The 22,016-nt window shown below is 39.2% G+C and overlaps 1 protein-coding gene across 12 annotated transcripts in view; it reads right to left on the bottom strand.

Moving 5' to 3' along the window:
- The window catches only part of CHST8 (carbohydrate sulfotransferase 8), a 165,092-nt gene that overhangs the window by 86,954 nt on the left and 56,122 nt on the right, over positions 1-22,016 (bottom strand). For 6 of the 12 annotated variants that reach the window (XM_085234521.1, XM_085234523.1, XM_085234522.1 and 3 more), the window contains one exon: positions 18,566-18,717. The exons of the other annotated variants lie outside the window; for them this stretch is intronic. In XM_085234521.1, the coding sequence (XP_085090647.1) occupies positions 18,566-18,717 (152 nt within the window). The remainder of the gene's footprint in view (positions 1-18,565; positions 18,718-22,016) is intronic. 12 annotated transcript variants of the gene reach the window in all.

Below are 22,016 nucleotides of genomic sequence, written 5' to 3'. Positions count from 1 at the left end.
TTGAATTAATTCTTTCTCATTTCTTTAACATTAGCAAAAGTAGGAGATTCTTTCCCTGCAAAGTCAGGCTCTACCTGCACTAAGCTCAGAGGTAGGATTGCACTGAATACATCGAAGCATACTAGTGGCTTAAAGAATATCAATGTCACCAAATGCTGTCCAGTCTCATTTTCACGTTCGTTTTACTTACATGTAATTTAGGGGTCATCTTTTCTGTATGTAGCTTGATTTTTCTCTAATGTACAAAATTTACAACCACATTCTCCAAGTCTTTCAAACTTCATTCTTTTCTGTCAATTTAAGCCCTTGTCAGAGAGGCTCTGGCAATGTGAAGGAAGCCTGTTTAGGAGTCTTCTTATAACCAGGCTGATGGCAAGGCTGAGTGCTCTTCTAGCGCATTTCCCTACCAGTGCATGCTGCTTCAGAGGAGCTTTCATTACTCCCAGTAAGGAGAAAATGAAGAAGGCTATTCTGATCTCTGTTACAATGGTTTATATCTGTTTGTTTATATTGGTCTAAAGGAGACCACAATCTGGAGGCTTGATATATGCTGTGCAATATTAGGAAAAACTGTATTAGCCAGTAATTTGTGTCCTGGTATCTGTGTCATAGGGAATCTGTACAAATGGGATGTTTATAGCCTAGGCTTTCAGTTGTGTGTTATTTAGGTGCTCCAGTAATGCTATAATAAAATGTAAGAGGTAAGATCAGCAGCTGATGCTTGAACCCTGAGAAGTACCTGCTGTATAATCCAGGATGCTTGCTTCTGTATGGTTTATATGCAGGAAAGCCAGTGAAACTAGCACTTGAACAGAAAAATAAATACTTGGGAAGAAAGAGAAAGAGAGAACTCTGGGTTTTCTGGGCTTCTGTTTCAAGCTGTAAAATGTTGGGAAAGAGTCAATGTTTTATCTTTCTGCTATAATTCAAAGATAATTTCTAAATACCACATAAAAAATAGGAGTATGCTTAAGACATGGATTCAGCAAACATATGGCTAGTTCAAGGTATTAAGTGGTGTGAACCATGTATTGAGGCACGACTAATTTAGAGGCTACACTAAAGCAAAGAGACATCCTGCAACGAATGAAGGACCACACAGTAGGACGTTTATGGTAGCAAATACCCATTTGTGCCTATTAGCTGCTGTGTAGAGGCTTGTGGATTGTACCAGGCATCCCATTTCCACAGGCTGAGGGTCTGCTATTCATCCTTTGTTCAGTGATGCTGAAATGCATTGCATAAAATCTGTGCCCTAGCAATTGAGGAAATTAAGCAGGTGTGTCATTTATCAAACTGCTGATTAAATCCATTCTGCTCTAATACATTATGGGACAAAAGACCCTCAGTCTTACTTTAAAGTTTGATTTGTGAGCCTGTGCATGCACTTGCAAATTGCAGAGACGTGTGGCTTTCAAACATATATATATATATATGTTGTAGGAAATTGTGTAGCTTGGTGTGATATGTTTATTTCCCTGAGGTCCCTCTCATCTCTTGAGGACTTATTTTGGCTTTCCAAACCACTGAACTGCTCTGACTAACCAACCTTATTTAAATTAACCTGACAGATGGGGAAATTTCCTCATTTTTGCAGCTCCAAACCCAGTTTTTGCAGAAGTAACTTATACATTTTAGATGCTATGAAAAGAAACCTCTATCTTGGTATGGGGCAAGCTGTGGGCTTGTCGTGGAGAACAGCAGCATCCTGTTGCTTCCAGATGAGAAATCTCAGTGATACCAGAAGTCCCAGAATCAAACTGCCACATAATATATCAGCTGGCTTCACATTTAAAATTTCTTATTTTATCTTTAGATCAGCTTGCTGAAGTCCTGGAGAGAGTGACAGTGTGGTGAACCCACCCCACCAAGTGCTCACTGTGGGAGGAGCAACAGCATTGGTCGAGCCTACTTTGCGAGACCAGCCCATCAGCAGCACCTGCCTCATCATACCAGGTTATCTACAGCATCCAGGCTGGGAAATCTACAGGTGAGCTAATTATTTTGGTGACAGTTGGAAGTGCCAGCTTTCTGCCAGCTGGCACCAGCTCTGTTTTCTTTTAGAAGAGATGTGAAGTGATTGATCAGTACTGAAAGCATTTGTGTGTGCTGCAGGATTGCTCATTACTTCATTCCATATTTCACTTTTTTGGGAGTGCAGTTCTCTTAATTGATCTACCTCATGCTCGTTATACATGAGTCCAGAGTATGCAAACAAAATGCTTAATACTTCTGCTGTAGCATCCTCCACAGATGGCCAAGGAAAGTTTGTGCTGCACAAGCATTAGAACTGAAATCAAGAAGAGAAAATATGCTATCAGCAGCATAGTCAGTCATTCAAGTCAGTCATTCATATAATTGACTGTTAGTGGTCTGAACTTCAGAGATTTTTTAGTGTCCTAAGCTTGAACTGACCTCAGATCTTCAACTTAGAGATGCCAGGAAAGTGGCTGTGGTGGGAGCAAAAGGTCATACGTGGATGTATGAGTACCTTCCAGCAGGGAAAGCAAAAGGCAAATCTCTAACACCAGCGCAACCTCTTTTCCAGCAGCAATGCCAGGTGTTCAACAAAACGTATACACTATTTCTGTTTGTTTGTTTGTTTTTTAACAAAAGAAAAGGAAAATATTCACTTCACAAAATTGCCCTTTTCCCTCTCATCTCATTTTTGAAAACTGATGGATCATTTTGACGTGTTTAAAAAAAGAAAAAATAAATCAGCCCAACTAGATATTCCTGGCATGGAACATTTTAAAGAACAAGTTTAAGTTTAGCAACTGAAGTACAAGATCTTATAAGGCAGTGCTGGTAACCACACGTGTTCATGTTGCATGCTTCACATCACTTCTCCAGTTATTCTTCAGTTTCAAAAAAGATCAAATGCCAACAATTCTTTTCATACAAAATAATCTGGTTCAAGATGGAAAATTTGTGGACCTACTAACTTTATCCTCCATATAGTTCAAGAAAATTTCTTTCTATTTAATCAGAAAGTAATTTAAAAAGAGAAAGTGAAGAAAAGGTAGCTTTGTGCTAGCAGTATAACACTTGGATTATGAGGTTCTTGGTACTGCTTTTGCTTTTCCCGGAGATTTTCTGTGTAAAGTGACCAAATGACTGAGTACTGCTTCCTTCAATGGTAACATGGGGACACCCACGGCGTGTCTGGACATTCTGTTCTTATTTGCAAAGCATTTGAGACTCTCAGAATGAAAGCACAGATATTAATTATTAAATCAGAATTGGGCTTTTGGATGTTTCACAGCTAGCACTTGCAAACCCAGGAATTTGGGATGAAATAATAAATAAAGGTTGTTGGGCAGAACAAGAAAATTGAAAGCAGATTATTCAGCAAGGCTTGAGCTTTGGAGATGCATTCATGGAAAGAATTTTGACTCAGTGGATTTACAGTGAAACTATCCAAAGATTTTGGAGGTTTGAGATATCACAATGTGACTGGGGTAGATGCACATGAAATCCCTCAATGCACCACCAAACCATACAGATGTGAGAGATGCTTTTCTTTGTGTTAGCACAGTACTGCCCTAAGCTAATCCATTGTAACACCTATGTCTACAAATATCCATGGAGACGAATCTTTACAATCTAAGTTCCTTTGAAAGCAAAAGAAGTTAAATTCATAAAGCATTTTTGAAAATGCCATCTTTTTTTGAGGAAGGGCAAGGAGATCTGATTGAACACGGGGCTGTACATGTATTAGGTAATGGTGTCTAGGAAATCAGATAAGGAGGAAAATTACGCCACAGAAATATATTTTAAAAGGCAGGTTTAATTATATATATACATAAGAATATGTTTCAGAGCTTCAGTATGGCTTCTGAGTTTTAATGTAATTGTTCAAAAAAAAAAAAAAAAAAAAAATCCAGTGTCTTTTACAACTTTAATTTTTGTTTCCTGCTACAATTTGCAGTAAATGGAAGTAATTGATGAGTTCCACAGGGTACCTTGTGCCTTAGGCTCTTCCTGTGGAAGATAGAAAGAAATATTTACTTCACACAAATTACTGAATTTAATTAATTTATATTTAGAGAGTGTTTTCAGCTTTTCCAATAGAAGGGCAAATAATTGTATTTACAACTCACACTGAAGAAAGTGCACTTCTGAAAATTATTTTATTCTATGTAATTTGTGATCTGTTGAAAAACACTGTTCTCTTAAGCAGACTGACAGAAGCTAATGCATCTGTGCTATGGCAGCTCATCAGTGGGACCTAAAGCTGACTTGTAACTCTTATGGTGTGAACCAACAATTTGCATCTGTAGCACAGTAAGGGTATGGAGTAAATACTTCATAGAGAGAGATTAAATGTTAGCTGTTGTCACTTAAAGTCTGCTTGTATTGCTAGTGATACTTTGCAGTTCAGTTCAGTGGAAGTACTAATGGACAGAAATTTGAACACAATTGTGAAAGGAACTGTCATGCAGATTTCTCACTTTTTTTTTTTTTGAAACTGCCCCCTGAGCAACTTAGTGATACCAGAGCTTTCTAACATCTTTAAATGTTGCTGACTGAGAAAACAAACACCACTGTCACGTTTGGAAAGTCAAAGCAGAGAAGTGTCTCATTTGTAGGGCGATTCATTTCGATTTTCATCTTGCTGCTGTCACTGAGGATACATGAACAACAGCAGTTGGTATTATCAGGAGACCTAAGCAGACCTGTTTCGTTGGCTGACTTGACAGCTGTTCTGTGAAAGAGATTCATGCTCACAAAATCAAAAAAGTATGAAGACCAGATTTTCTTTTTAACCCTTTTTTGGCTCTCTGTGCCTGGTTTATGCTTTTATAAAAAAGTCACAAAATGGGTCAGCGTGCTGTGGAGAACAGTGCAGGGACTCGCACCACCCACCCCTGTCCTGTTCAGCCTCTCCCAAAGGCAGCAGGGTAGGTCAGCACAGCAGAGGCTCAGGACCACAAACAGGGGCCTGTTTCCCTCTTACAACAAAAAACACAGGAAGAGGTTTACATTGTTCTCCTAACCTCTCAGTTCCTCCAGGAGTTTGTTCCTTTTGTCAGGCAGCATCTCTTTACTTTAAATCAACAAATATGCAGCTAGTTGAGTATTTCACAACTTGCATGTCCATTCAGTTTTCTACTTGCTAGTTTTAAAGAAAATATTATTTACCAGATGCTGTTGCTAGATAGTTGTTTCTGTGCAGTAAGGACATTACAGTGGTTCTAACTCAGCTCTTCTGAGATTTAGATTCAATTGCAGCATCAGCCTATGTGCTGACCCCTCGATGCCAAAATAATGTATGCAGAAGTAGAGTTCGTCTCACGGTTCTTTAGGCAATAGGAACTTTAATATCCGCTTGTCTGATAGAAGTGGCAGTGAATGCACTGCACTAACATGCATTGCTGCCACCATTTCATTTAACTCCTGGTGCAAAACCCTGCAAGTTTATCATACATTACTGTGAGGTGTTGCTGCTGTGAATTGTTACGCTGAACAGGAAATAAAAGGTTGTGGAAGTGAATCTCTATAATAAAATAAAAATTGATACTATACTGTTCTCTATCACATACATATCCCTTGTCAATTACACTGGAAGGATGATAGGTTTCAGTGAGTATTTAGTTAAGGCTCTGGAGTTCGGCTCAGACTTCACTGAAAATAAAATGTAAAAAAACCTTGCAGTTTGTGAATGAAATTACAGAACTTCCTTGCAGTTAGCCCAGCTGATGCTCCTGTGCATCTCAGCAAGAGCTTTGGAAGGCACTCTCCCCATAGTTGGGTCTGCGGGGCCCTGGCCTACAGTAGCTTCTGAGTGGTTAGGATTAGTCATTTGAAATGAATCACCAGTTATCTGGGGTCAGTGTCTCAGATTGTCTCTATATAAATCTAATTTAATTATTTTTGGATTAAAAATACTGTGTGAAGGCTGTGACATTTCAGTTGAGCAAAGCTCTTTGGGGATCACACTCAAAGGTCTTGTTGGCTCTTTTTGATTTCCGTGCACTGGGATATATGTTAGCTATGGCATTTGATTTTGCAGTCAGATACGAAAACAAATCTGAGTGTACGTTTTTACCAACATGAATGTGAGCAGAAGGATGCCGTGCAGGAATGAGATCCATCTGTCTCGCACAAGAAAGCTCCGAATCACTCTACTCAAAGAGTGCTACCACTAATAGCCAGGGACAGGACCGCCTTTCCTAGCAAATGCTATTTCCATTAGTACATGTTTACAGAACAAGTACATTAAATATGTATTAGACACATTTCTGGACAATACGCGGCATGCGCATATGCTGGTAGGGAGGCACAGATGACGCTCATCTGAAATGCTGCTCATCAGTCATGAATTCATTGCTGCTGAGCCACTGAGGGTACGATAAATGCTGCCCCTTTTCACAGGACAAGAGCTCAAGCTGATTACATTATTATGTGTGTCTGATACAGTACACAGCTGTGTCATATGTCCACTGCTATCAGAAGAGTGGAAAGAAATGACAAACGGCTCTTCTTTCAAAGGGGGCTGTGATGCTTTCTTACCAGTTCAGACACTGAATCTGAAGAGGGTTTTATTGCAACAATGGAACCTGATTTTTGCCATTAGCTGAAGGCCACAGCCAGGAGTATTTTCACTGTGTATGTGAGCAAACAAGAGTCCTTGTCTTTTACTGTATGTTACTAAGCACGCAATGACATACAAGTCGTTGTCTCTCATTACAAGCCTTACTGAGCACCTGAAACCTATTGTTTATCAGGTTGTTTAGGACTTGCAGTGGCTTTAAGCAGTGAATAGATGTGTTCTGATCTAGAGTGTCACCTCTTCTGCAATGATGAGGTTGAAATGTGAGAGATTCAGAAAGGCAGGGAGGCCAAGATGATGGCTTCTTTTGGAAGCACCCTCCTCCAAGTAAACCTCAGTTTAGTTTTCCAGAGATACTGCTACCTACAGAAGTCATTCTCATAACTTTTTAAAGTATGTATGCAGTCCAGTTTCTTTCAGTGAAAAAAGTTGCCTACTTCCAGCTTAATACAGAAGGAAGTGCTTTGTTAGGTTCCCACTGGCAAACAGCCATTATCAATTTAATTATCAAGTGCCATGCATTTTTATATAGATTTAAGTGCTTATCCCAGCCTATTCAGCCCAAAGGCTTCTGGGACTCCTGGTTCTACAGTTACATACAGAGTTGATACTTTAACCAACTCCCCAGCCTCAGAATTTCAGCACAGGGAGAGGAAATTCTGGCTTTTTCCAGCACAGCACGTTTTTAATTTTCTGAGGAGTGCGATCATTTTTGTATTTCAAACTCTGCTGTTTTGACTTTAAACATAAATGTGTTGGCAGGACTGTTGGTTACAAGTTCTTCTGTGTAAAGAAGACATACATTTGTACATCCTACCCAGGCACATGCACAAGAACTGGCTCATGCCTTGGCTTACAAGTTTGTCCCAATGGAAAGTTGGCTGCCTTATTGAGGTAAGCACTGGAGTGTCCATGCTTTAAGTGAGGCTGTCTCTTCCAATCCTTTTTAATAAATGAATTATGATTTAATTAATTTTGTGAATTTTATCCCATTTCCTTTTAAAAGGAGTCCTGCTGAGATTTTAACATGTGCTTAGGTATCTAGGTGTTTTAAACAAAAAAACATCCCTTCCAACTTCTTTTTTCATTAATAAATTATGAAACAATGACGTCTTTATATCCTTCCTAAAAGTGCCTGCACTGTCAGTTGCATAAATACTTTGTCATATGCTTGTTATATCCTGAGTAGTTTGATGCTGAGCCTCTGAATGTTTGTAATCTATTATGAAATTATAGAGTGTTTACAGAATTATTATTAAAAAATAGGACAAGTGTAAGGGTCTCTCCTTTCCTTGAGAATATAACCTGCACTTGTAAGAGCTTTTTTTATTTTACAATAATTTGTATCATATGAATTAAGCTATACCTCTTTTTTAGTATTTGTCGTATCACATATTGACTACAAACATAAAACATGTATCTTTTTTTGTTGTTGTTGTTAAAATCATAGAATCATAGAATATTCCAAATTGAAAAGGATCCATAAAGATCATCGAGTCTAACTTCTGTGACTGTATGAATGAATACATTTGTAAAAGTTTGGGCATCATGTTCTGCATGAGTTGGTGAAAATGAGTATGTATCTGTAAGCATGGACTGAAGAAAAAAACAGCACAAAACAAATTGGCTGCAAAATACAGTGCAGAAGTTGAACATGCAATTCTTCATCAGCATTTCTGTAAAATATTTACCTAAACTCTACTATGTATAGCAACCTCTGCAGCATGCAAGAGCTGTAGGTCCACTGCTTTCCTACAGTGAAAGTATGATGTTCTGTGAGAAATGAATTGGAAACTGTTTTCTCATCTCTCGTCCTTCAGTGCTGTTTAAATACAATCAATAGAAATACGTGCTACAGACTCAGATTTAGTGGTAATGCAGATCCGCTCTGTATGAAGCAGACATTTGCTCTGTATGAATTCAAATATTTCTTGTTCTGCTCCTCCGGCCCTTGGTTGTCACGAGGAAGAGCAATCAACTGGCAGAGACCTGCTGCCTAAGGAATGACATTCCTACCATACTTCTTTTGATTGGTTTTCAGAATGAAATGTTTTGACAGCAGTCTGTAGGAGCAGGGATGGTGAAGCATGGATGTAGTGGCAGAGGCAGCACACCTGCAGCCTGCATGCAGGGCTGGTCTGGCTGGCAGCAATGCTCAGCCCAGATACTTTGGTGTAGGTGACAAGCATGGAAAGGGGGTTCTGCACAAGCGCTGCTGTTGAGACGGAGCTCTGGGTTGGGATTTGCAATTTCTAAAAAGTTTCCTCTTCTCAGGGATGGCATCTGCACAACAGTAGCACTGGGCAGCGATTATATGTAGGCAGAATCAAGAAGCAGTTCTCCAGCAATCTTTTCTTCTGGTTTTTGAAGGTGAACATGACAATTCACCTTTTGTTTTCTCAGAAAATCGGAATCTTCATTTTCTGCAGAGCATGGTGCAAGAGTAACGCAGTTTCGTGGGGAGGGCAAGCCAGCTAAATGAATCAAGCTATAATTCCAGAAGGGTTGGTTCCTGAAGGTGAAGCCTGCAAGGCTGAGAGCCTGCAGTGCCCCTCCAGTGACACTGTTATTTCCCTTGTTTTCTCAGAGACTGCCTACTAAAGTCAAAAGCTGACGGTTTAACATTAATTCTTGCTGATGGTTTCAACTACTCATATTCTCACCTTCTGTGTTGAATAGGCGTTAGGAAATTATGAAAATGAATTTACACAACTGTGTTAGATTTACCAAAATGCAAAAGCTCTGCTTTCAAGTGGTTTAGAAAAATTAGGTAGTTAATGTGTTGGCAGGGGAGTGTGTGCAGCTAATGCAATATTGGTTTTTTGAGCCGTTTACTGTGTCAAGAAAAAGCAGCAAAGGCTTCAAATGGAAATCACTGATATTTGAGCATATAAAATTTGACACAAATCCATTTCCAAACTGAAGTTCTAATTCTTCAGCTCCTATAGAAAGCCTATGTATTTTCAAAAAGTAGGACAAAGCAATAAAACCTGTTACCAATTGTTTATTAAATGTGAAAGATTCTTCCCTGCGTATCCAGAAGGTTGATCTTTAATTGTTCAGTTGTCCTTCAAATAATGCTAAAAATTGAAGTGCATACTAAAGAACTCAGAATATCCTCTATTAGCTCAAACGGACCAAAAAAAATCACACAATATTCTGTGCTTTGTTATAATGAGTTTCAATTCTACGTGTTTACCTACTGAAATGCAAGTTACCATTAAAACTTGTAGGATAGCAGGTAATAAATAGCGAGCAGGTGAGAAAAGACATCCTGCAACTGATGATTACACATGTTGCAGTAGCAGTTCAGAGATTACTTTAATAATAGACAAGGCTGTAGCCTGCTGAGCAGATGTATGACAGCGCGTCCTTGACCACGCTCACAACATGTCTCAGCATCTCGCTGCCACTCTGAGCTTCACACAAGGACAGCTGGCTGCTAAAAATAACTGAAGGGATAACAAACTAAAACATTAATATGTTAGGGAATGTGATGATTCCATGCACACTGAACAGCACTACCATGCAAATGATGAATCTCCAGAAGGAGAAGATAGAATTAATTCTCATATTGCCGTTTTGCAATGGCTTAAATATGCACAGAAGCTATTTTCAGTGACCAGACAATTGCATCCTGTATGGCTTTGTGAATGCGAACTGACAAGCTGCTTGAGGAAAGTGCAATGCAATCATTTTTGGGCTTGAGCCAGGCATATCAATCGAACCATGGCTCCTCCATAGCAGCTCAGCCAAAGAAATGCAGAACGAGCATGTCATTTTATATTGAACAGAAGGCTAAGAGTTTAATGACTGCTCTGGGACCTCAGGCAAGACTTCCATCAACATAGTTAGCCACTGTTGTTTTCAAAGGAGCCATGAAGTAAATAGTAAAGCTGTGAGAATTTACTGCATGTCTCTTGGCCCACGTGAAGTCTGGCAGGATGCCCACATGTGCTATTTGGTACATGCAGCAAAATCCTTTCTTTTATACTGCTTGTGCCATTTGTGAAAATTAGAGTCCCTGGTTAAATTAATGTTAAGTGTTTAGAAGGTCTCCTAACGCTGCCAACAGATCTCCTACACTCCCAGTACTGCATGTTCTATCCAAGGCCTCAAGTCAGAGTGACATTGCTGTGATGTGATACAAAGTGTGAGGGAGTTCTTCTTCGGCCTTGAGCATTTGTACCAGAGAATTTTTCAGCTTAGCTAGTACCTCAATTTGCTTTTGTGCAAGGGTTCAACTGCTGAAACATACTGAGCAAAAGAAATCAATCGATATTATAATTGATGTTGCATTAGGAATCGCTCACTGATTGAGAAGTCTGGGTAGCAAGGATTGCAATTCTGAAGTGAAAAACTACAGCATCCTTGAGGGTCACAGTTCCACCTGAAAACAGCTCATGTTCAGTGCCATTCCTGGTAGGTAGGCACAGAGAGGCACAACTTGGAGCATGAGCAAATAAATCACACCAACAGGATTACTTTAATCCTTCTATATCTACATGTGTGTGTATAGGGATACAGGCATACATTTAGTTGACAAATTAGCTAACCTGGGGCTAATTTCTTATATGATAGCAATAATTCTTCTTCTAAATAAATTTATTTTTTTTTTAAAGTAACAAGCAATACAAACACTGAACACCAACAGCTCTACTGCTTTATTACTGTTTCAGCATGAATGCAATGCTGTCTGCAAAAGAATACTTTATGTAGGAGACTTAATTAACCAAAGAAATCAAGCAGGTAACTTGATTCGCTTCCAGCAAGGACTGCTTGGCACATTTTCAGTAACTGAAGATCCGATCTTATTATCCCTAATATGTCAGCTACCCTGGGAGATTTAGTTAAATTTTATGTTCAAATGGGAATGCCTGTTCCATTCAATGGCAGCCCAAAATGTGTACGATGGAATGAGAGAGTGGGGATGTATGAGGAAGGAGGTTGTTGCAATGCTGTGCGCCTCACCAGCAGTGGGGATCTCACTTTTCTTAATGTAAATGGAGTCCATCCATTGCTTTCTGTGACACTCCCTCTCAGTTAAAGGTGAATCATTGCTGCTAGAGATGAGCTGCAGCAGTTCCAGGCCTGAGTCTGCACTCAGCGCTGTGCTGCTGAGGGTTTTCAGCCTCTCTTTAGTCTGTATATTTTGCTGATTTCTGTGGATTACCTGTAAGCAGCCTATACTTAAAGCATCAGGTGAACGCCATCTTCCCACTGATCTCCCCAGGTGTGTTTATGTGGATGTGGTGGCATTCAGTAGCATTGAATCAATCTACTATGCGTGCATTTTGAATTGATCTACTTCAGATAGACTTTGAGGTTGTTTTTGTGCTGTTTTGTGTTGGTTTTTTTTTGGTCCATTTAAGAGCAGAACAAATATGATTATTAGCTGTCTTTTTCACCAACAGTCTTTTTGCAAAGCTAGAAGATATGAAAATCCTGAAATGCATTTTCCCTGGATCATTTAACAACTCAGGGCTTGATCTTCTAAGCTGCAGGTAGTGAAAAAGCACAGCTAAGCCACTGGTAGGATTAAGGAGCACACTGTATTTATCTCTAGGACTGGAAGGAGAAAGTTGGCTTAAAAGTGTGGCTTGTTGCTGAAGTTGGGAGAGTACTACAGCCTGCCTCAGTGCATGAGAGCTGCAGGAGGGATGCAGCATCACCAAAATGCTGCCAAAATCCTTGTGGCCTGGGCTCCCACCTTCCCTTGGAGCCTGGTTCTTCCTTGCCCCTTGAGAAGGGGGTTGGTAGGCAGCAGCAGGGGCCTCTCCAGGCTCAGCATCAGGTCACCTGGTGCATTCCTCCATGCTAGGGGAGAGCTACAGCTCCATGAGCCTTGGAGGAAGGTGGCTCAATTTAAAGATATGCATATCTATTATTAGTTATCATATTTTAAGCATGACTTTTAAGATTTATTTTTAAAATGAGTTTTTTATTTTCCAAATCCCTTTCTTCTGCAGTCAGGTGATAACGTGAGTAGTTGTTTTTCTCTCGTGAAAAAAGTTCAGCCCTCACATTAACAGGAAAATATTAGAGAAGAACATAGAAAAAAAGTCTATTATGTTTAGATTAACCAAATAAATACAAGAGAATTAAAAATCATGTAAATTGATCCTGCATGTTCGAATAGCCTTCAAAATGTTGATGCTGTGGGTTCTTTATATCTTCAGCTAGCATTTTTAAATGAAAACACTGAATTAAAAAGACTTCTAGGAGAAACAGAAATATACACCAATAGTGCAAGTGAGAGAAGATTGTTTTGTAATGAGTGAGGAAGGGAAGAAGAGCAGGTATTGTTTCTTTGCTTCTGTTTCTTTTCCTCACAATCTTAAGAGTTTACACAGTGATGCTTTTCTATCCTTGTTCTATCACTCCAGAGTGTATTAAGTATAAAGCAAATATTCAAATTTGCAAATATTGTGTCATTCATGTCTATGGGTGTAGGCACACGATTAAGGTTTAGCATGTATGAATGCGTTTGTAAAGTCAGTGCTTCAGGCAGGTCCTTACAAAAAGATCCCTGCAATCTGGTATTAGGTAATCATAGATGTGCTCTGGATGAAGCACTTCAGAAGGTACGGAAATGAATTTGAAACCACATAAAATACTCTTTACAGTTTCCCCAGAGTAAAATCTTTTGTTGGATGAGAAAGCGCACGAGGCTGACAGGCAAATAACCTGAGAGGAACTCCCTGTGGGGTTGGTATTGCAGGGGGATGCTGGAGGCCCTCACCAGCACCTCGCAGAGATATGCCCCCAGCAGGCAGTAGCAGCCCTCCCAAAGGGCTTTTGGGAAAGAGTTAAAAAAAATGTCTGAGAAACTTCATTGCTTTTTCATGAATAAAATTGAATGCTGCTGAAAATAGATGGTACTCCAGGGTATCAGTGCAACACAGTTTTAATGCACATTTATTCTGGCCGTCTTTCATTAAACTGTGATGCTTAACTGGGTTTGTGAATGCATCTGTTCAGGCTATGGTCCTCTTGGAAATGAGGAAGCCCTCAATAGCATGGGGAATCATGTGCAGAGGGCCAAGTTAGATCTTCTCAGTGCTCAGCACTGTGATTCTACTGAAGTCACGGTTAGATTTAATTATATTTGCTATGATTTGCCTTCTTGTTTCATTTCTTTATGTTTCTTTCTTTTTTTTTTTTTTTTTTTTTTTGCAACTAATCAGATATTGCAAGCTTAAATGGATATGGGGCAAAGGCTGAATGATGCTGTAGAATAGCTATCGACCCATAAATGCCTTCATGAAATTTTAGGGAAAGGAGAATCCTGCGTGGGAAGAACCCAGGCTTCATAAAGGGAATGGCTTTTCAGTCCTTTACTGTTAGGTATGCTTTCCATTTATTTTGTTAAATCTTGTAAAACAGCTACAATGTTTGTTCTGTAAATAGAACCTGTAAGTAATATCTGAAGATTCAAGACCATTCAATGAAAAAATAGAAATTACATTACATGGCCTTATTTTTTGTTACATTATCCCCACTCTAAACTTTCTAGCAATTTACAAGTACTTTACCAGGGTATAAATTACAGTGGAAAAGCGTGAATGAGAATCAGAATCACAACACTGAGCAAACTAAACTAGATAGCAGTGTTAACTGATACATTTTTGTTCCACTTTCTTCTTCATTTGTCTGAAGAGCATACTCAAGAGGGCACAGATAGAGAGCACCTTATGCAACCTGGGTGGGAATTTCTTGCTTGCCTTTCCTTCAAAGCCATTCCTGATACTTCAGGAAATAAATATTATTTCCCATACATTTTAATTTCTTGAATATTCAGAAGAAGCACTGACATTACGAGCTCTAACATAAGGAGTGAATGACACAAGCTGCACTGCCCTATCACTCATGTGGTTCCATAAAATCAGGAGAATTATTTTAAAATCAGTGATGATGAAAATAAAATGCTAGTTCCATAGGTGGTCTGATCTCAAGCTTTGGAAACTGGAAGGTGGATGAAGCCCAAGATTTTTAAGTTTAGTTTCTTTCTTAAAAACTGATTTCAGGTGTTTGCAATGAATGAAGTAATGAATTTGCAAGAAAATACTCTACAGTAGTGCACCAAAAATATAAATATATAGGGTAACTAGCATTAAAATAACTGGAAGTGTATTTTCAGTGCTAAAGGTATGCTTTTAAAAACGTGTATACAGTGTGATATGTACTGTCTTGGATGGCATTTTCATTCTGTGATGCTTCTTATATCAGAATGACACCACTGTGTGACTTGGAGGCACAGAAGAACGTACAGCTTCATTTCAGAACAGAATAATCCGTGCACTCACTGCAGTGCTTTTATCTCCAAAGCCTCTGGAAAATGAGTGTGTTGCCAGATAGTATACAGTAGGAACTGTAGCATTTTAAGAAGCTGCTGAGCTTCACCCATTTGTTTTTGTTTGATTGCATCAGGCAAAATCAGTAATCTTAGTTCAAAGCATTTTTAGTGGTGGCTTAAATAAAGGCAAATTTTAACCATCCCCCAGGCATGGCTGGGCCGACTCCAGAGTGGCATTGTCACAGCTTCGTTGTGTGATTCTGATACAGCCAGCAACCGGGCTGCTTCCAGCAGTTAACCCTGGTGAAAAATGGTGGATACATACATACACAGAGTACGCTGAAGCAGCTGCAGGACTGATTTGGTCTTTTTATAACTCAGGAAAAGTTTTTACTTTTTCACTCATAACTGTTCTGTAAGTGACTGAAAACAAAAATTTGTCCCCCTTTTTTTTTTTTTTTTTTTTTGGCTATCCAAATTGTGATAACAGTGATCTCCGGTAGAGACAGAAACAGATTGGGATTAACTTCTTAAGCTGAATTTCAGCCTTGGCCTCATATACGTTCTTGCACAACACAGTATTTTCCCCAATTTTCCCCAAAGGGCATTAAAAATATTTAGGCACTAACAAGCAATTACAGCATCATAATGAGCATTATAATGTAGAAACAAAGTTTATGTGGCAAGGGGGGTTGGAACTTCATGATCCTTGGGGTCCTTTCCACCTCAAGTCATTGTATGATTCTATGGTTCTTCGATTGCTATTATTAACTGTGGTAGGTTGTTTAGATCCTTCCTCTCCAATTTCACAAAGCTTGCCTTTATGGCCATTTCTACAGTTAGAGATGGTTAGAATTATTAAACAAATTACGTTGTGAATGTCCATATCTATGAGCAACCTTGTAGTGATCCTTGAGCCCTTAGTGCCTGAAAATGCATGTGATTTCACATTACTGTGCGTCATCTTCAGAAGCGGAATTTGCTGAATAACAAATATTATAATTAAAATGGCATTTTCCTAGAACTATTGCTTGTGTACAGTTTCCTGGGATTCAGAGAAATCCGAGGCTGACAGGACCATACTACCCCGTCTGGTGCCTCATGGAACAATCCCATAGGTTCTGTCCAAGATGCTCTTGGTAAAGTCATCCAGAAACATGAATCTGTAATCATGACGAGCAGTTTAATCCAAGTTCATAAATGTCAGATCTTCTAAATTAATGTGCCGTACCGTGGCTTGCACACATTCCCATATGCTTAACTCGTGTGTGCCAGTAGCAGAAGGGAATACATCCTGCGTATTCCTGTACCTAATGGGTGCCCTTTCCTGCAGACTTGCAAACACTGGCATGTGGCAGAGGTACAGAGTGACATTCTGCATGTTTAAATTAGCTTTATGCATTTTCAGAAATGTGGTCAGAGCAGGGGCAGCATTTTAAAAAAATACTGAAGAGATAGTTCCTGTCCATGAATTGTGATTTTGAATTAAAAAAAGGGACATATTGTAAAATCTTTTCTGTATGCAAAATCTTGCTGATGCTTGGCTGTGTCATGCGGCCAGACTCCAGCATCCCTCCTCATGTTAATCAGAGGGGAGTTCTGCTCACACACTGGCACGGGAAAGCTCATAATTATAAAAACATGACTGGAGGCAAAGAATTTACAACCAGCCTGACTACAGTTGGACTCCTAAATCCATAACCACTCATCTAAATAAGTGTTCTGGTTTAGAAAAAGTGCAGTTAGTTCAGTGGGAATTGTTCAGGAGTGGAAGTGTTCCAAAAAGAAATGTATTCATATATGAAATACTTGTGTTCGTATGCAGAAAAACACAGTCTTTTTGATTTATTTTTTTTCTTTTTTGGGGTTTTGTTGGAAGTTTCAATGGAAAAAAACCTTGAGGAACAAACTCCAGTGTGTTGTTGTGAAAATCCAGTTACTTTAGGAATAAAATGTTTTCTAGAAGAATCTTTAACCTCTCCTGTTTAAGAGCTCGGACAATCAAATGATTTATTTAAAGATTCAATAATAAGTTCGGAGAACAGAATTGATACTTTAGCATGCCTGAGGTTCCCATGTAGTTCAGCAGGTAATAAATATTGCTTACTGAAATAGTTACCCTCCGGCCTTCTGCTAATCACAGCCAAAGTGATTTGACAGACTATATTTATGGAAAATAATTAAATTGTAGATCTTCACAGAGAACTTGTGCATAGTTTTACTATTAATTTAACAAATGTAATCCATAAGACTGAAGCTTATCACTGAAATAGCAATAGGATTTTTGGGGTGTTGCTAAGCCGCATTGTAATTACAGGTTTTGGACATAAATTGCTCTTGTGTGTGAGAGGAGGCAGTGGCTCATGAAAATGCATTAACCTTTCACACAGGCCGAGACGATGCATACTGGGCTCCCTCTGGTAGGACTTGTTCTTGCAAAGATCCACTCATTTCCATTGAGGAGGAGAAGATTGTAAAATCAATGCAATCACTACAGGTTTAGCTAATCTATTCTAAAGACGAGCTTGCGAGCAGTGTGCATTATTAACACAATGAGACCGGTCTGTGCTTACAGCTTTGCTGCCAGTCAGCTTCCCAGACACCAGCAACTGTGGCCACACAAACTCTGTGGTCTGCAAAGTGTCTGACAAGTGTTTACACGTTAGCATTCATTAGAAGACTCTGTCAAGCAATTCACGCTAGATTAATTGATTATCCTAGGGTGACAGTTCATTTTTTGAAATAGCTGCCAACCTGAGCAGGACAGTCAGACCAATGGCAAAGGACATTGATGGACAAACACTGGGATTATTGAATAGCTGCTGGAGTGACACACCGGCATCTACAGAGTTTAATCAATGCCTCAAAGACATGGCAACGCTATAAAGACTGTTTATTTCTTTTCTGTGCATTTATGAATTGTTAATGTAGTCAATACATATTAGCTTCATTTGCTGTTTGGTTAAAATGCACTCTGAATTTTCCAAGCTAAGAGTTGCCTTAATATCACTTTTTATATGGTGAAATGTATGAGTCCTTGCAGATTCATAAGGTTTTATTGATGGCTAGAAAGGCAAGCATAATTCCTGCCTTCGTTTATTCCAACGTTACAGAATTATTAAGAGTTGACATTGCAGTGCTTATTGAATAAATTCATTTCCTTGGTATTGTATGCATTTTGAATTTTCTTGAAGTAAGCCTGAAACAGTGGATGCATCAGTAGAATCTAGTAAATAGCAACAGTACTGCAAGAGGATTTCAAGCTAGAGCAATGCAAGGAGGATACTCTAACAGCAAATTATCCATAGACATTAAACATCTTGGAACAGATCATCCCTTACCTAATGGTACCAAAGTCCATTGAATTACCCAAGAGACAAGTTTGGCCCAATATTAATTTGCAGCAGATGTTTGACTAACTAATTATTTGAAAGAGCTTGAGTATATTGCAATATAATTACTTGATATTGCAGCTTACTGCTTTGAGGGCTTGTTTTTGCCTTACTCATGCAACACAAACAATACTGCAAAAAGCATGGTGTAAGTTTTCTGAATGATTGCTTTTTCCCCTGAATATAAAGAAACAAGAATTGCAAATCATTAAATGATTGCACTTACAAGTGAAGTCAGGAATTGACTGAACTGTAACCTACACTGTGGGCAGATGCTGTTTTGAGCCCTGATCACAGTCAGTCTCCTCTGACGTCACCCACCTCCATTCTTTTTCCTCCTTGGTATCCTCTTCGCTTGCACACAGTATCTATACGGTGGCATGGCAGGACCATGCTGACCCTGCAGAGGTGCCTTGTTCCTTGTGACTCGTATGTCCAGGGAAGGTGCTGGGGTTTGTATCTTCCTTGGGAGCCTGTGTAAAGATCCGAGTTTGCACTAACATCAGCTGCTGCTAAATTCAGTTGCATTTTCCTTACTGTTGCTCTCAGTTTCTTAGTTCCAAGGTTTTCTGGGTATGGCCATAATGCTGCAAGCATTTGAATGAAGAGCTGGGGGAGGCCTCACAGCCATGCCCTGAGCAGCTCAGGGTGCTTGCTGAGTTACATGATTGTTCCAGAGTCAGTGAGGGAGAATTTTATGAAGAGGAATGAAGAAAAATTGGGGTACTTTACTAAAGTGCAAGGAATTTCTTAAGAAATATGAGTGCTCCTGTGTTAGGACATAACCTGTCTTTTCACTAGGGAGAATATTGAAGAAACTTTATTTGATAATAGTTTATTCCATAGCAGACTATTTTGCATTTTACTCTAATTCATATCAGACCTCTCATTGCTAAAGACAGGATATTTTATCAGATAGATGGAGCCCTGATCTAAGCCACCATGGCAATTTCTGTGCTCCTATTAACAGAGGCTTCTGTCATTTCAGTGACAATTAGTAGGCAAATCCTATTACAGGAATAAGATCACCTAATCCTCAACTCTAGTTCATGCTATTCACTCTGATAGGTGTTTAATTATAAGGATTTTGCAGGCTACAATACTTTGTACAAGAAAATAAAAAAAATACAGAAATTGTGTTAGAAGACTTCACTTGAAAATGACAAGTTAGACATCTGCTACTTCAAAATTATTACTCTAACCCTTTTAATTGGCATAACTACTTTTCTGTGTTGGTCACAGTGGCTTTTTACAACTCGTAACCTACGAAAACCAGCAAGGTTTCTTGTTTGGAAAATGGCACCTAAAGGTCTACATTGCAAACCTTCAACATAGAAGTGCAACTTGGTCTTAAAAGCTGCAGCATAGTGTAAATTAGTATAATTTAGGATTCTCACTATCAGTGCATTTTAAAGTCATAATTTCTCTATGACAGAGCTAGGACAGCTGCTCTGAACCTCTGTTACCAAGGTGTACATGCTATTCCCAGTCTTTTATTGTATTAATCGTTCCTTGGATTCATTTCATTGTAAGCTGAAGGTGTGCTGTCTTGGGCCAATGCTATTTCCAGTTACTACTATTAAACCTAAATTAAAACAATTCAAAAAACAATTAACTGTTCTTCAAAAATTATTTTCATATTTTTCGCAAAAATGTATTTATTTTAGCAGCTCACATTACTCTTCTTTCCCCTATTCTTCTGCAAAGCCATGAATGCACTTTCTCTGTAGCTCTTTCAAAAAGAGGTGTCAGTAATATGATTCTTTGTCACACTTGGTATTTTGTTATCCCAAAACTCTAAATCTGTTCCTTTTCTCTTCTGCGTTATCTTTAACATCTTCATAACAAAAGTGCTGCAAAAGCTATTGGAGAAAGATCAGTCTGTCTGACAACATCATTCTTTGCAGCATGGTAGATTTTGAATAGAGGCTACCAGCTCTGTTATATGAAGTAGCATTCTCTTTAACAAAGGAGGATAAGCATCAGAAGCATCTAGGGAAAACCTCTGATTCACAGTGCTGCACTGTGAATATCAATTTTAACCAATAATAAGAAAAAAACAACCCAGGGCATCTCCTTTTGTAATCTGAGTTTCACTCTACTGAAAAACAAGGGCTGAAGAAACTGAAAAATACTCTGGACAAAATCCAAAGGAAGTCGATGAAATAGTTCCTAAGACTTCAGCGGTCTTTGAATCAGGTTTTCTGAGGCTATTTTTCTAAGGATGCAGGTAGACAAGTTTTCACATGTATTAGGAGCATACATAATTGTTGAGGAAATAAGGTATTTATATGTGAGTGGGTAAAGCAATCCTGTGCCCCCAGTGCACAGAAGGTTGAAGGCCGAGATGTTGGTTGGAACCTGCAGAGAACAATGGAGCTCTGGTGCTGTGGGTGCTGAAGCAGGAAGGTCTAACCAGCAGGAGCATGGGGTGCTGCCTCTGGCTGCTCATGCCTGCTTCTAGGAGGACTTGCTTGGCTTCTGGGAAGTGGGATGGCCCTGCAGCTTGCTGCAGCTTGGAGCAGGGAGAGCAGAGGCTGTGTGTCTTATTTCCAGGCTGTCCATTAGGGAAGTTGAATTTTAACCCAAAATGGGTTTGGGCATTCTGAAGCTTTTATTATTTCCCCAGGTAAATCTTTACCTTTCTTTTGTTCCAAAAACATAGCTAAATGTTAACGAAGAGACTCAGAAGATTTACATTTTCTAGAGGGTTAATTGGTTTACTGTGAGTACCTGAAGTGCATGTAATATGCTCCTTCCTGAAAAGTCATCCTCAAAAGTTCCCCCAGTAGAGGCAAAACAAATATAGTGTGGTTTCTGCAGAAATGGAATGTGTTTTTTTTTCCCCTTGAAGCCCTGTGAGGCTGCAAAAAGGACCATTAAGTGCACTGCACGTTCATTTACTGCTGATGTGGGTCCTGCACTGTCCCGGTAGTTAACACAAGTTTTTAGCAGTACGAGTGACTGTATCTGGTGTGGAGCACCCCTAATAGTGCCCACTCAGGAAGGGATGGGTTTTACTTCACTCTTCTTTTAGAGACCTCTGTTTTGTAGATTGAACCAAATACATAGCTTTAGGAGCATTTCTGGCAGTCGTACCCTTATAGCAGTAGTTTCTGCCTTCATTTAGTCTGTAAACCTCTAAAACTATTCTGTGCAGGTATAGACTTCTTTATATTGAGGATGATTAGGAGTAAGCTTACTTTTCTTACTAGCTTTTTGGACCTTTTCACTACATTAAAAGCAATCCATGGATTTCAGAGGTCCACAGATCATACTGATTTATTGACAGCTACTGCACTGAAATGCACCGTGGAGGGGCAAAAACATGAGGATATCAGAGCTGCGGTCACAGACTGGCTGCTTGGTCTCTTTGAGCATCCTGCACCTGGGCTGTTTTTGTGTAAGGAATGTTGACAAATGTGGGTATGAGGGACCTGTACAAGACTGTGTGTGGATTTCCTCTAGAATAGTATTTTGCTGGGGAGAAATCCCTACACTGTATCATCAAATTGTGGATGTATAATATTATTAGATGCGAGTTGTTGAATTTAAAGTGAAAGGTTTAATTCCTAGTGGTATGTATCCACTGCATGATAGTGTCTTCTTGTAATAGTACCTACCAAGCCTCTGAGTAGTACGTGGTGCATCATTTTGTTTGCCATGTCCAGGAAAAAGCATCTATCATAATTTTTGATTTTACTGCCATCAATAACCTTTCCAAGTGCTAATTTCCCTATAATGCATTCACCCTAGACTTTGAATAGGCCAA

Source organism: Meleagris gallopavo, chromosome 13 (assembly GCF_905368555.1).
Source record: "Meleagris gallopavo chromosome 13, MGAL_WU_HG_1.1, whole genome shotgun sequence".
Taxonomy (NCBI): Eukaryota; Metazoa; Chordata; class Aves; order Galliformes; family Phasianidae; genus Meleagris; species Meleagris gallopavo.
This window is presented reverse-complemented; position numbering and strand designations above follow the sequence as displayed.